The sequence below is a fragment of the Rhinatrema bivittatum genome, chromosome 3, assembly GCF_901001135.1.
Source record: "Rhinatrema bivittatum chromosome 3, aRhiBiv1.1, whole genome shotgun sequence".
In the NCBI taxonomy this organism is placed as follows: domain Eukaryota; kingdom Metazoa; phylum Chordata; class Amphibia; order Gymnophiona; family Rhinatrematidae; genus Rhinatrema; species Rhinatrema bivittatum.
In genome coordinates this window covers 488,153,346-488,169,849 of record NC_042617.1, presented here as the reverse complement: position 1 = coordinate 488,169,849, position 16,504 = coordinate 488,153,346, and the positions used below count along the sequence as shown (strand labels likewise).

Below are 16,504 nucleotides of genomic sequence, written 5' to 3'. Positions count from 1 at the left end.
ACTAGGTCCTTGAGAATAGTCTACTGAAATGTGAAGTCTGGGAGTCCTGCCACACTGCTGGGATACAACATGCAGCTGCAAATGAATCTTGCAGATTTAAAGAGGGTGAAATATGCACAGGAATGATAGAGTTAAATATGGAGAGCTGTGATCTTAGCAATAGTGTTAAAAAAACAATATCATGAAATAATTTAATAACAGGACAATCCCATCACATAAAAATAACACAACACCAATCTATTTAAACTTCTCCAATGTAAGTCAAAACTGGACCCATTAATCTTTTTTGACCTGGAGGACTTTTAATACCATCTGCATGACCCCTTGTAATGATTCTCCTTACTCCTGCTGCAAATGCAGGAAGCAGCTCTGAATCAAATCACTTCTTATTTCTGCAAGTCATTTCTATATTCTGATTATCTTTCCAAGCAGTGCCCTGTGCTTTATCTTTAATGACAAAAAGACTAGGTCCACTCTGCATTAATTTGATCAGAGAGAAAATATATAGGCGAGGAGTATAACCTTAACACTCGCTCTCACATCTTAGTCTTCTAACATCAATTTTCAATTTTACTCAAATGAGATAGACTCAGGAATAACATAAGGAAATATTTCTTTACAAAAATAGCGATACATACATGAAACTGCTTCTTGGTGGAGACCAAAATAATAACAAAATTCACAAAAGCATCGGATAAGCAAAGTAAATAAGAGGGTAAAACCCGACTCTGGGTAGGCTCTTTGGGACTGCATCATGAATGGGCAGACTAGATGGACTTTGTGTTCCTTATTGGTCATCATTTTCTATATTTCTATAATTTATGCAAGGCACTTCAGTGAACTTCTATTTCAAATAATCCAAGATCCCTCTACAAAAAGATTCTCCTGTTTCATGACAGATCATAGCTAAGCATTCCCTATGCATGAAATCCAAGAACTACATGGCACAAACCTGCTTAATCTAGAACCATTTTATTCAGATATATAAGAGACGCAGAACAACTTATGATCTTTTAAACCAGGCAGATTGGTATAGATGTTATCTAAATATTCATAAACATTAATTTCACAAACATATGCCAATTGCCCAGACCTGCCTGCACCATATCTCCCAAATGTCAAGGACTTGTTTCACCCAAATTTGCGACATAAAAAGTTTCAGCCAAAAGGATTTTTTTCTACTTTGGCAAATAACAATAGTCATATCCCCTGTTAGAAGGACACAGCTTCATGGCCCTGTCTTGGGAAAGTCATGTAAACAACCATTACCCAGCTTTTAAGTCCAATTCCCACTCTAAATAGCATAATAACTGATCATTCTCATTTCTTTTTTTTAGTTCAAATAGTTTTTACTGAATATTGATATATATTCCAACAAAAACAAACAAAAAAAAGACAGCATAATACAATACTGAAGAAAAAAGACAGAAGAAAAACAAATCAGTTGAGAGAATGGCTCACAAACTCTGCGTTATACATCAATTAAGAGTTGCTAGCAGAAAATAAAGAATGAGTTAAAAAGTAATCATCCAGAGGTTTCCATACCAAAGTCCAAGAGGCCAGATGGTGGAATTTACAGTACATACAAACTGTATTCCACCAACAGTATAAATCACTCTTCTTCCAGAAGGATAAAATCATTTAAATCAAAACAGCTAACAAAAAATCCAAAAGCTTCTTGTGTGGGTTAGAAAGAAAAAAAGGAAGAGCTGAAGCTCCAAGTATCACTATATGATACGTAAGCGGACACTCAAATTGTAATATCTGAGAAATAGTGACCCAAATTTTAGCCCAAAATTGGTGAATGAATGGACAAAACATGCGAGTCAGAGTGGCCTTGGGGGATAAACACGACCAACATCTGTGACGGATGAATAAACCAACCTGAAACAATTTCCATGGAGTTCACACAGCTCTATGCATTATAAAGAAAGAAGATTGTGTCAAACTGGAAGGCAGTGAAATACGCAGGGAAATATTCCAGAAGTGTGACCAGTCCACATCATCATCCACGCAATTAACATCAGTAAGCCACATCTTCTGTAAACCTTTTAAAACAGGAAACTGTTGTTTTAATAGCTTTATAAATCCTAGAGGCCAAATGGCCCAAAGGATCATAGTCACGATAAAAAAAACAGTAATCTAGGAAGACTCTGCAAAACATATGTAGAAGAAATATCAGAACCAAGACAGGATTGCAATTGGAGACAAAAACGAAACAGATTTAGGTAAGGAAAAATGGTTAAGCAAAGTGTCACAAGGCAATAAGGCATGATTTTGTACTATGGAAGGCAAAAAACGAATTCCGCAAGCGTGCCATACCTTCCAATTCAAATATTTACCCTTCAATTTAATGTGGGAATGAAACCAAAAGGAAGCTAAGTTTGAACATTTCTATTTGGGGGAGAAGGTGGGCAACAATTGATCAAATTCAGAATATGCTCTATAGGTAGAGCACAGAATGAGGTTATCCTGCAAAATGTGAGGAAGGAACATCCCAGGGAAAGCCTCAAATGGAAAAGGAGATACAATCCAACATTCAATGTTTAGCCATTGGGGGTATCAGAAATATTCAAGAAGTCTGCCATCCACTGATAAGCCTGATGGTAACCATAAAAATCAGGAAAATTAACCCCACCATTGCTTTTATCTGCCTTTAATTTGGAAAAAGGAACTTTTTTCTTTTGGGGGGTGGGGGTGGGTAAGATGCCACAGATGTCAAGCAAAATTCTATCCACTTGTTTGTAAAAATCATTGGAAAAAAATAGGGATGATGGAAAAAACTAAATTCAGTTGGGGGGCCAGTACCATTTTTGTCATATCCAATTGCCCTCACCATGTGACATACAGAGGAAACCAATGATGCAATGAGTCCTTAAGCATAAGCAAAAGAGATGATTCACAATGTGTGAGCATGACAGAAAGGGTATAAAAAAAACTGAATACCCAAGTATTTAAGACACTCTAGAAGGGATATTCAGACATATCAACATGCTGGCCCAACAAATTCAAAGGTAAAAATTCAGTCTTATGCCAGTTACCTTATAACTAGAGAAAACCGAAAATAAGAGAAAATAGATGGGGAAGACATAAGGATTTTTAATATACAATAGGACATCATCCATATAAGTGGAAAGCTTGTATAATTAGGCTGTTGCTGGATTGCTAATAAAAAGGGTTCCAAAGCCAGATTAAAAAGAAAAGGGAACAGGGAACATCCCTGTCTGGTACCTCTATGCAAGTCAAAGCAAGAAGAAAGCTTATTATTAACATAGAGGCTGGCAATTGGATGATGATATAAAAGTCTAACTCCAGACAGGAAAGTGGACCTGAAACTAAATCAATGTAAAGCAGTAAAAAGGTAATTCCATTCAACGCTGTCAAAAGCTTTTTCAGCATCCAAATATAGGGCAATCAATGGCGAGGGTTTTAATTTTAGTAATTCCAAAATATGAAGAAATAAACATGAATTGGTGGATGTAAAGCAATCTTTAATAAAGCCAGATTGATCCTTATGGATTAAGACCTCATACAATCAGCCATTCGTAATGCTAAACTTTTAGCAAAAATTTTGAAGTCAGTATTAAGCAATGAAATTGGTTTTAGTTGGATACTAGTTTGGAATCCCTTCCTGGCTTCGACAAGATTACTATACATGCCTCTGAAAAAAGAGGATCTGACCCCGGGGAAACCTAGAGGTCAGAAAAATAAGTATGAAGTCTGGGAACAACTGATTTCTGAAAAGCTTTATAAATGCCAACCGAAAAACCACCAGGACCTGGTGCTTTCTACCATTGAAGAGTAGAAAACAGCTGTAGTAATCTCATCCAGTGAAAGAGGACTATCCAATGCATTTGCTAGTCTGGGTTAAAGGAAGGATGATATTCCTGGGAAAGAAAGCTATTAATAGCAAATACAGGGGTAAATGATTCAGAGTTATACAAAGTAGAAAAAAAGGCTCTAAATTATCTTAATATCTCAGAATCAGTAGTAAGTAAGTTACCATCTTCAGCGTGAATCACATGTATATGCTTCTTTGTCTTCTTTTTCTGTAAAAAATTGGCTATAAGATGACCACATTTATTTTCAGAATAGTAGTGAGCCTTCTGAACAAACAGCCATTTCCCAGCTTGCATACTTAATAGCTTATTGTAATTATATTTTGCCTTCTGAAGAGAAAGAAGATTGACATGATCAGAATGCAAAATATGTTTTTTTTTCCAGCTGATCAACCTCAGCTTGCAGGCTAGATAAACTCTCTCAGAGCTTCCTTTGAGCAGTAATACCATAACTAATTATTTCCCTGTTGCGCTGCCTGGTGCAGGATTGGTATGGCCCTCTGGTTGGACCCAGAGAGCGCCTGCCACCAGGAGGCGGAGCTCACGAGGAGACAGAGGCAAGCTGGAGTTTCACCAATAACAGTCCGGGGGTTTCTGCAGGTTGAGCCCTTGGGTACCTGGACCGCCTGGACTTAGGTGGGCCTCTGAGGGTCTCCTAGAGAGATGACGGAGTAGTCAGGCCAGCTGTGATCAGGTTTCGAGAGGTCAGTGTAGTCAGGCAAGCGGAGGTCAGGCTTGGAGAGGTCAGCGTAGTGAGGCAGGTGGAGGTCAGGCTTGGAGAGGTCAGTGTAGTCAGGCAGGCAAAGATCAGGCTTGGAGAGGTCAGCATAGGCAGGCAGAGGTCAGGCTTGGAGAGGTCAGCGTAGTCAGGCAGGCGGAGGTCAGGCTTGGAGAGGTCAGCGTAGTCAGGCAGGTGGAGGTGAGGCTTGGAGATGTCAGCATAGTCAGGCATGCAGAGGTCAGGCTAAGTAAGACTCAAGGCACGGAAAGGGAAGGTTCTGGAAACCACAGAGCCAAGGCAACTAGAACAGGAGGACCAGTTGCAAGGGCAATGCTTCTGAGAGCCCCCAGAGGATTTATAGTCGGCTCCTCTTGATGTCATCAGGAGGAGCCGACTATAATGAGAGCCTTCTGGAAAACCCTGCTTTTTCCAACCACATTCAAGGGAAAATTTATGATTTTTTTTCAGACATAACATCACATCTAATGTCAACTTTCCCACCATCTGGGCAGCACTCAAAGCTACCATTCATGGGGAATGTTGCGACTGGCAGGAAGGCTCTCACCTTCCTGCCAGTCGGCACCCCAATGCCGTTGTTCTTCGCGGCCAGAGGCCGCCCATTTTGTCCTCAGCACAGCGGGCCTGGCTGCCGTGCATCCATGCAGCCTGGAGCCGCCGTCATCATTGCCGGTCTGTGGCTGGGGCGCGCCGTCAACTCCGACGCTCTGACGCTCCTCCCCCCATCTCCTAGAGAGATGACGGAGTAGTCAGGCCAGCTGTGATCAGGTTTCGAGAGGTCAGTGTAGTCAGGCAAGCGGAGGTCAGGCTTGGAGAGGTCAGCGTAGTGAGGCAGGTGGAGGTCAGGCTTGGAGAGGTCAGTGTAGTCAGGCAGGCGAAGATCAGGCTTGGAGAGGTCAGCATAGTCAGGCAGGCAGAGGTCAGGCTTGGAGAGGTCAGCGTAGTCAGGCAGGCGGAGGTCAGGCTTGGAGAGGTCAGCGTAGTCAGGCAGGTGGAGGTGAGGCTTGGAGATGTCAGCATAGTCAGGCATGCAGAGGTCAGGCTAAGTAAGACTCAAGGCACGGAAAGGGAAGGTTCTGGAAACCACAGAGCCAAGGCAACTAGAACAGGAGGACCAGTTGCAAGGGCAATGCTTCTGAGAGCCCCCAGAGGATTTATAGTCGGCTCCTCTTGATGTCATCAGGAGGAGCCGACTATAATGAGAGCCTTCTGGAAAACCCTGCTTTTTCCAACCACATTCAAGGGAAAATTTATGATTTTTTTTCACACATAACATCACATCTAATGTCAACTTTCCCACCATCTGGGCAGCCCTGTCATCAGGAGGCCTGGCTCCTCCTGATGACAGGGCCGTGCCTCCTTTCTACATAAATGTAGAAAGGAGGCACGGCCCTGTGCCTAGAGGCTACTGGAGAGCGGCATCCACGCCGCTAAGAGGAGCAAAGACTGGACCAGGCCGCTGCCAGGCCCAGCGACGTCGGCGGCTCCCTGCCGCCATGTAGGAAGGTTTCAGGGTGGCCTCTGGGTCGCGAGCTGCCAGGCCGCAGCAGGAACGCTGGCGGCTTCCGAGCCACATGGGGGGAGGAGCGTCGGAGTTGACGGCGCGCCCCAGCCACAGACCGGCAATGATGACGGCGGCTCCAGGCTGCATGGATGCACGGCAGCCAGGCCCGCTGTGCCGAGGACAAAATGGGCGGCCTCTGGCCGCGAAGAACAACGGCATTGGGGTGCCGACTGGCAGGAAGGTGAGAGCCTTCCTGCCAGTCGCAACATTCCCCATGAATGGTAGCTTTGAGTGCTGCCCAGATGGTGGGAAAGTTGACATTAGATGTGATGTTATGTGTGAAAAAAAATCATAAATTTTCCCTTGAATGTGGTTGGAAAAAGCAGGGTTTTCCAGAAGGCTCTCATTAAACCACCAAAAATGATCATCCCACTTTGGAGAGGAGAAACCAACATGAAGAGTCACATGTTTGATCTGAAATCAAAATAGGAAGAATTGTAGCAGAAGTAACATCAGAAAGCAATGAACCAGAAATCAGAATAGTCAATTCTAGAATAAGATGAGTGAAGAAAGGAAAAAAAAGGTATAATCTTTGTTAATGGGATGGAGTAGCCTCCAGGGATCAACCAGATCACAAGAATCCATGACACCTTGGATAACGTTTTGTGAGCTGGAGTAGGATACCTTGGAATTTGGATTGTTTATCTAAAATAGGATCCAAGTGCTGGTTGGAATCTTCTCCAATCACTAATTTGGAAGACTCAGCGCCCATGTTATGGGATGGGACATCTTGAAAAAAATGACAGATCATCCGAAATTGGAGCATACAAACTGAAGAAGGTAAATTTTTCACCTCTGATGGTAACCAAGGCTGAGTCCCATCTGTCCTCAGTATCAGCCGATTGGCTTAAAATTTTAACTTCCAGGCACTTATAAAACAAAATGGCTGTATCTTTTTTTTTTTTTTTTTTTAATCACAGGAGAAAAAAAGAACTTCCCCAACCCAATCCTGTCTGAGTTTGAGAGATTCTAAAGAGGAATTGTGAGTTTCCTATAATATAGCTACATCAGATTTCAAAGATTTCAAATAGGATAGAGCCTTTTTGCATTTTATTGGGTGTGAAAGACCATTGACATTCATTAAAACTATAAGCAAATCTGATATAGTAGCCATGATTCTAAAACAAAAATAACAATGAACATGATCAGCACAGCAGCAACTGGAAAAAGCAAAAACTGTGGATCACATGACAATATAGACACATATATTGATAGCCATCTCTCAAAGGTAAAAAGAAAGACAAACATACACATCAGCAAAGAAGAAACAAAACAGATCCATAAGAATGGGGACAGGCAAAGCCTGAAAAACATGGGCCTCTGGCAGAACATACAGCCACCCAAGAATCCTCTAGTGATGTGACTTAAAATATCATCTGAAGCAATAATGTGGGATAATAAGCATAGAGCACAAATATTCATAACTGGACAAATAACAAGGCTTACTGTCACATGTGGGAAATGAGAATAATGCGAGCTAACAAACACCAAACCAACACCACATCTGAGCAAGAAAAGACAAAAATAAGTCTTATCTGAGATCCATTTATGAAATCATAGCTTGAGCAGACTCCAGCATAGAGAGAAAAGAGTCCAAGTCATCCAGAAAGTGGAAGGATTGCATTTTATTGTGGCAAGTAACCCGCATTCTGGTCGGATAAAGAAGGCCAAACCAAGCTCCAAGCGCATGCAATCGTGGTTGATAAGCCAAAAAAAGCCTTCCTTTTCTTGGCAGTGGTCTTGGCTAAATCCGGTACAAACAGCAAAGAGTGACCTTTACAGGAAACTGGCACTTTGGATCGAGCTGCGATTAGTATTTCCAACATCTGCGGTATCTTAGCAATTTGAAGATCACCAGCCTCGGGTGGTGTGAGTTGGTCAGTGGTCATGAAGGAACCTATGGCCCTCTCAATCTCAAGGGGGAAGGTGAATTGAATGTTGAGACACTCATGGTGATAAGAAATTTAAACATATCTTAATCTTCCATAACTTTGGGAATACCCAATAGACAAAGGTTATTTCGGCGATTCTGGTTTGCCAAATCCTCAAGGTCTCATTGCAGCTGCTCGATTTTACATGACGCGGGTGGAAGAGCTTCCATTTGCACTGTCAGTGATGCAGTTTTACTTTCAATATCTGCCAGGTGATCCTGAAATGCAGATACTTGCAGCGTAAGAAAGGAGACTTCAATTCTGATTGCAGCAGTGTTATCCATATAAGATTGGATCATCGCCTTCAATTTTTTCAAATCTTCCAAGAAAAGATCAACCGATGCCATAGCTTTAGGTTGCATATCTTTTCTGGGAGTTGGAAGGTCCTGTCGGGAAGCTTAGTGCCCACTGCAACAGCTAAGGCAACCTCAATTTTATCAGGTTTAGGTCCAGACATTGCACAGAAGCAAACTATCTTTGAGATGGTGGTAAAATTGATCCAAAAATGGGTGATGTTAGTGGATTCTATCAGATGACACGGAGAGCAAGGAATTCAGGCACTAGATGCCCTCTCTATCATTCTCATTTCAATATGCTTAAACCTCATGATCCCTTATACAAAATTTGAGTCACCTTCATGAAACTGGCAACATGTGGAAACGAGCAAACCTATTGAGCATGCACAGATGATAATGCCAGCTAAGGGAGTGGTCAAAGAATGACTGCTATATTCTGCCTTTCAGCCATTTCAAAGTGGATTACATGTAGGTATTTCCCTGTCCCCAGTAGGCTCACAATCTAAGCTTGTACCTGAAGGTAATGGAGGGTAAAGTGATTTGCCCGAGGTCAAAAGGAGTAACAGTGGGATGTGATCCCTGGCTGTGTGCGCTGCTTTGTAGCCTGGTGCTCTAACTTCTAGGCTATTCCTCCACTCCTTCATGTAATAGGAGATCATTTTTATATGCAGGCTCTCATTAAATTGGGGCAGTAAGTGATTTCACAGAAGCCTCTTGCTGCCTTTGTTTCACTCGCACAGCATGGACATACTGGATGTACTGGGAGAATGCAGGCAACCATAACTTCCAAAAAAGGAGTTGACATATCTAGAGACAGAGAACTGAATGCCAGTCATTTCACTTGTCATATTCTGAAAGGATCCACTACCCAGATAATTCAAACCTGTCAATAATTTTTCTTCCATAGACAAGCTGTGATGATAGTCTATATAGCATCCATGCAACTACCGGTACTCACTGAGGCATGGTCTGGTAAGAAGAAACCTAGCCAGATATTCTGTCAGCATTTCCAGATCTAGTATGAGTTATAAGGTTCTCTAGCTTAAAGCATGATATCTCCTGTGATATTCACAGACATGTACCTCAAATCTGTTTTAGCTAGGCCACATCAGAAGGAAATCAGATCACAAAGAATAGAAAAAGAATAGCAGCCACACTTAGCAATGTTGATCACTCAGTGAACTAAGCCACATCCTATCTATAGCTAGTGTTCTAGGACTAGTACTTGACCCTGGAGAATCTTTCTGCCTACCCCAATAAGTACTTTTTTGTACATATTAATATTTGAATGTATATCACAAAAAATATGGGGGCATAAACTGTATTTGGCTAATGTATCTTAGCCATACACAATTTTATTAACAGATTATGAATATAGATTATAGTGAAATAAATTATTCTTAAGTTACAGATCCTACTAAATGTTAGCTGTTATCTTTATTTTTGTTTTCACAACAACATTGGACAGATTACTACCATTTAGTGTGAGAGAGCACTCAGTTCATCCTGCTTCTTGGGCCAGTGAACACTGGACCAACAGCATATCCCCAGTGATTGTACGAAGGCCCAGGAGGGCCCCCTATAAGTATTTTTTTCCTACTTATACTGAACGTTTGCATGGCTTTATGTACATATATGGCTGCAAATGCAATTTCATCCAGTATCTGTTTGTTGCACATGCTCGTGTGACAGCATGACTACTGTGTTTGATTCATGTATTTCAGTCTGGCTTGCATCTTACCCAATACTGCTTATTCTCTGGTGTGCTGTTCATGCTGCAATTAAGTTCCAATCATTTTGTGGGTTTGCGATGTCTTACTGTGGGAGTGATAGAGGTAGCATTCTGCTCTTTGATGGGATTCAGGCATGTGTCTACTCAGAAGCACTATGAGCTCTCCTGTTCCTCGTTGCTAAATGGTTAGATGTCATTGATTACACTGTTCTAACTCTGACAATTTTTTATGATGTCTGCTATTCTTCTTTTGCAATGGGCTGATGAGGGAAGTATCACGCTTGAAAAGCAGTCCCAAATGTATAAAGCCAGTCCAATAAAAAAGTAATCACCTACACACTGTCTGTTGACTTTTGTTTCTACAAATCCAAATGGATTAACATGGCAGCCTCACTGTTCTCTTTCTGAAATTCTTGTCTGCCACGGTCTCCTGGCTCAGCTGGTAACTCTGTTTGCTTTCTGCCCTTTTCTGTAGGACTGATATTTAGGCATTTTGGGAGGGTTAGAGGCAGTCTCTGTATTTGTTGACAATGAATCTGAGGACTAAAGACAACAGCTTGCATATAATTAAAATAATCTGAGAAACCAAAACAGTTGTTATTCAGATCTTTTGCCACCAGGACTCACTGATACAGCACCCTAAACTACCTCTCAACTCTGGTTGTTATACGTGGTTTTTGTAAGAGCAAAAACTGGGCACTGCTACGGTATAGATCCACAGACGTAAAACAGGAATCCCTTATCAGATCCCTAAAATACACATTAGGTGGCTCTCAGCTTTGTGCCTTTAACATATTACAAGATTCTTGCATGAAAAGTTTTTCATGTTGATTACTCGTCCAAAAAACTTGTACTGTGCATCATCTACTCATTTACAGCACTGATGAAGTGGGATTGAGTTCTTAAGCCAAGTCCATGCTGCACATAAAAGCTTGTGTTAAGAAACATTGCCATTTGTCTGTTTTTATGTGACGTCACTTCACATACTGTACTTGGTGAGCCTCACACTGCCGCTGAGTGTATCAGAGTTCATGTGCGAAACCAACAGCACTCATTTTTCAACAAAAAGGGTCACTCTTGTACAGTAAGACCATGAAAGTGGTTCAGGGTTTAGAGCATGCAGACACATAAAGAGAGAAAAGCCTCAGTGCATCTGACCCTTGATTAGGGAGCAACTGTTCCTGTAAATCAAGCAGCTTATGGAAAGAATCAGCCAGGGCTAGTACTGCCCTTGAAGCCTTATAACGGAGCTCGTTTTAAACAAAATCATGCAGAGAATGGCAAAATCTTACAATAAAATTCATACGACAACAGACTAAAAAAACAACCCCAAAACTTTCCTGAACTTACACATCACTTTTACATTATAATCCTATGGTACAGCATCCACTTTTGTTGTGGTTTTTTTTTTTTGTCTTTACATGAATTAAAGCCCCAAAAAACACACTCAAAGGAAAAGGAAGCCAACGCGAGCTATACTGACATATTTCAAAATCTAACCCAAAAGGCATGGAATTGCTGTAACAATGACTGGGATTAAAACCAACCCTTATTTGCAATGATGTTCTTTGAAGCTACAACAAATGTTACTCTTTCCCCAGACTTGACAATGAACCTGTTTTCCTATGTAATACTTATTAGTGACGATTCTAGACCACAGACGCACAAAGTACAGGAAGGGGACAGTGAGCTGATGCAGTTACTGAGTGGAGAGAGATCAGAGCATTCCTCTGTCTTATCCTGCTTAAAGATTTCCACATATGAATTTCCAAGAGCAGAATCGAATCTGATTGGGTTGTTACTTTTTTTTTTTTAAACTACCAGGCAAAAGGATATTTCTCTCCAGAATCGCAAGAAATATCTTTGATAAAAAAAAAAAAAAGGCAAAAAGAACCACAGATGCATACCTTAACTTCGTGATTAGCAAATACCTCCACATCCACCACACAGGCAACCAGAGTGGAGCCATCAAAGTCCATCTTACGGGCCGGCATTCCTCCCCCCCCTCCCTCTCGCAGGGAGAAACCTCCAGAGAGCTGCAAGTCACTTGATACACTTCGATTCAGTTATCCCGACCAAGAAGAAGAAAGTTACAGTCTTTGCTCCGGTGCCAAGGTAGCTTTTCGTCCCAATCTCTGTCCCTGCCTCTCTGCACCTAAGCTGGACAGCTCCTTTCCTGCTCAGTGCACCTTCCAACTGAGCAGGCGGGCAGAGCTCAGGAACACCACCAGTCCATCAGTGACATCATCACAAAGATTGACATAAGGAAAAGCTTTTTTTTTCCCCCTAGCCTTTTATCTCCAGGCAGTGCAGTGCAGCAAATTGAACATGATTATGTGCTATATCTGAACTCCAAGTAAATCAATTCAGGCAGCGTTCACTGGGATCTGAGTCATATCTGTTGTTTCAGCCAAACGCTCTGCTTACTGTATATTGGTAAAAGATGGAAGAAAAAAAAAAAAGAACTAAAGGAAAGAAAGAAATCTTTTGGGATCAAAGATTCTACTATGAGAGTTAAACAATTCTGCATTTGAAGCCTCGAAGGGGATAGCAGATTTCATGTTTTGCATTTCCAAAGAGGGTAAGGGTAAGCCCGTATTATTTGCAATGCTTGTGGGCACCTGCAGCCCATGTATACTGCAGACAGTTTTCATACGGGAAAAGGACGCGCGTCATTTCCCTTAGAAAATTTGTAGCCACAAACTTTGGGCCAGATTTTTAAACCTATGCCCGATTTTATAACATGCGCGCGTAGTCGCACGCACGTTAAAAAATCCGGGGTCGGCGCGCGCAAGGGGGTGCACACTTATGCATCTTGCGCATGCCGAGCCCTAGGGGAGCCCCGACGGCTTTCCCTGTTCCCTCCAAGGCCGCTCTGAAATCGGAGCGGCCTCGGAGGGAACTTTCCTTCCACCACCCCCACCTTCCCCTCCCTTCCCCTACCTAACCCACCCCCCAGCCCTATCTAAACCCCCCCTGACCTTTGTTGACGAAGTTGCGCCTGCCTCTGGGCACTTGGACGGCGCGCGAGCCACGTCCCGGGGCTTGCGCGCGTCACCAAGCTCTGCAAAATAGGCTCGGCGCACGCAGGAGGGGTTTTAAAGGGTTACATGCGTATCTTTTAAAATCCGCTCCTGTGTGCACCTACTGTCTGCAGGCAGCTAGGAGGAGGTTAAAAAAAAAAGCAGTTGTACACCCATGTTACCCAGGTAGAGAGTCCATCAAGCTAGGTTGAGAGAATATTGCCCAAATCTCATCTTGGAGTGAGTTTCCTCACTCCGAAGGCCAGCAAATTTTCACAAGAGACCACTGTTCTGTTCGTAGGTGTCACGTAGAATGTCAAAGTGGCCCCTAACCCCCTACACTCTTACCTAAACCCCACTTCGAGTTACTAGGTGGGCCTACCATAGGGATACAAATACCTACCTATGGGCTATGCTATTATGGCCAGTCAGTCTCTCTCTCTCTCTCTCTCTCTCTCTCTCACACACACAAAAATGGTCCCCCAGTGGTTGAATGCAGGACATACAACAGGTCTGGCAAGTTGCACTAACTTAGCTCTTCACACGGTACTTACCGCATTTTGATAAATCCACCCCTTAGATTGTAAGCCCTCTGGGGATGGGGAAATACCTACAGTACCTGAATGTAATCCACTTTGAAGCGCTGTGAAAAATTGGAATATAAATAAATAAGATGTTTCTATTTGCCAATGTGAGAGCTGTTGAAGTGAATGTGTTTTGACAGGTTTGATGTGCCCAATAAAGCGGCTTCAGAACAGTTTCAAATTCACCCAGTAAAAATGAATGCTGTGTACTCCCCACTCCTCACAGACCTCATGCTCAACCCGCTGTGATAAATGGTTAATATCCATGTGTGAACAGCATGTGTATGCACATATGCTATTTTGGAAGTACATGTGAACAAGAGGTAGTAGCCTAGTGGTTAGAGCAGTGGGCTACAAACCAAGAACCAGGGTTCAAGTCCCACTGTCACTCCTTGTGACAGTCACTTCACCCTTCATTACCTCAGGTACAAACTTAGGCCAGGATTCATCAAACTATTGATTGCAATAGGGGCATGTTTTATGGTAATAGCCTATTTATGGCAAAGTGCGTTATCTTAGCGCTTCGCATAGGTATTACCGCAGAGTGCGATAACTTTTTCATACTCCGAAGATCATCAAATCTTCACAAGAGTGCACTGTTCTGTTTGTACGTTTCTCTCTGAATGTGAAAGTGGCCCCTAACCCCTACACTACTACCTAAACCTCACCTCGAGTTACTAGGTGGGCCTCCTATAGAGGTATAAATACCTAACTACTATGAGGGCCTTACTGCTAGTCTCTCTCTCCCTCCTGCATTTTTATACCTGCTAATTAAGTTGCAGAAGCAAAAATACACTGAGGTCTGGAACATACATTCTTAATAAAATGCATCCTTTGTGTATAACTTGGAGTTATTACGTGAGCAAAATATAGCAGGTGAATTTTCAAAGAGCCGTGCGGGTAAAAATCAGCACATGCACATGTAAACAGCACGTAGTCACATGGATGTTGTTTTGTAAACCTCAAACTGCACTTGTAAGTAAGGGTCTGCCGGTAAATTTGCGTATGTGAAAAAAAAAAAAAAAGAGTGAGCCGGGGCGTTCCAGGGCGGGGCCAACATTTACCGGAGCAAGTTGCTATCCTATAAGCAATTCACACACATACATTTCGCAGTTTACTTGCATATATTTACTCCTGCTTAATATCTAGAGTAAGTGATCGTAAATATTTAAAAGTGAAATACTGATTGGGTGGGGGTGGGGTCTGGGTGAAATGGGGAGAGTTCAGGGTGAAGAGCCAGGAGGGTCTTGGTGACCTGCAGATGGACGGCATGAACAGACAGACTGGTAAAACGGATCATTTTATTGCCGCATGCATGTAAGAAAATCTCCTGACATATTTGCATAAAAGCCAACTTAGGGGGATAAATGCATGTAAATTACGCATCTCCACACGTATATTTTTAAAATTAGTGATAAAAATCTGAGTATAGCAGTTATGTGCTATTTATCTGGATAAATTCTGATTTATCCAGCTAAGGGGGTCATTTTCTAACGGGTTCGCTGGATAAAGCAGAACTTAGCCGGAGAAGTGCAATATGTATTTGCACTTTTTTTTTTTTTTTACATTAGCGCACATGTTACAGAGTGCATTTATGAATATTTTATAACCTATATATATCATATATGTGCAGGTAATAAAATGCAGGAGTAGATTTTCTTGCATTCATATACACACGTATCTGGGCGCACGCGTGAATGTTTCAAGGTTATCCTCCCAATCCGTAATTTTATAAAATGGGTAGAGAAAGTATGTGTTTTTCTGAAACGTGCATAAATTTGGGGCAGAAATATGTAGCATTTCATTAACTATACCGTTTCTGCTATACAGTTTACATAAAATACTAGCATAAATCTCCACGGGCTGACTTATGCACACATTTTGGGGTAGATTCTAAAAGAAGCGCGCACGGCGTACATGTGCATGTGCTACCCGGTGCATGCACATGTAGGCCCGATGTTATAACATGCGCACACAGACGCGCGCATGTTAAAAAATCTAGGGTCGGCGCGTGCAAAGGGATGCACAATTGTGCACCTTGTGCGCGCCGAGCCGCGCTGCTTTCCTCCATTCCCTCCCCCCTATCCTAACCTTCCCACCCCTTCCCTTCCCCCAACCTTTCCCCCCTCAGCCCTACTCTAACCCCCTCAAAATGTTTATCCTCCGGGCAGGCGAAGGTTGCGTGCCGGCACGCGATCCTCCGACATAGTGGCAATGGCTGCTCTGTCAGAGGCCTCTGGCCCCGCCCCGCCCCACCCCCAGACCCCCCCTTTTGTAAAGCCCTGGGACTTCCACGCGTCCCGGGGCTTTATGTGCGTCGCTGGGCCTTTTAAAAATAGGCCCGGGGCGCGTAACCTTTTTAAAATCCAGCCCTTTGTGACTTATGCAGACTACTGCAAATTAGGCTCCTAAAGATCATGTCAACCATGTACCCCAAATCCATCATTTGCTGACCAGGTTGTATGTGTGCAGCTCCTGTGCAATGTCTTGAGAGTTTAATGTTTCTTTTACTTTAATTTCACTCTTACCTTCCTGTACTGAAAATTTTCAGAAACCCACAAAGTAATTAATACAAGAAAGAAAAGCCCCTAAAGGAATCACAACATAGATAATATTTCATAAGCAAGAAAAGCAAAGCAAATAAAACACAGAATCTAAGATATTCGGATTCCTTTACATGACAATTCCAAAATCCATGTCCAAGAAAAGGGGCGGGGGGGGGGGGGGGAGGGCCAAAAGGCCCAGAAGCATCTCCTCCAGCGGGAGCAGAACTTTCACAAATACTTTTATACTTGA

General features: G+C 42.5%; 1 protein-coding gene across 3 annotated transcripts in view; it reads right to left on the bottom strand.

Moving 5' to 3' along the window:
- RCAN2 (regulator of calcineurin 2) overlaps nt 1-16,504 on the bottom strand; it is a 313,613-nt gene that overhangs the window by 46,457 nt on the left and 250,652 nt on the right. Inside the window, exon 1 of one of the 3 annotated variants that reach the window (XM_029596067.1) lies at nt 12,009-12,260. The exons of the other annotated variants lie outside the window; for them this stretch is intronic. Within the exon in view, the coding sequence (XP_029451927.1) occupies nt 12,009-12,095 (87 nt within the window). The 5' untranslated portion in view covers nt 12,096-12,260. Of the gene's footprint in view, nt 1-12,008; nt 12,261-16,504 lie in introns of those variants that run through there. 3 annotated transcript variants of the gene reach the window in all.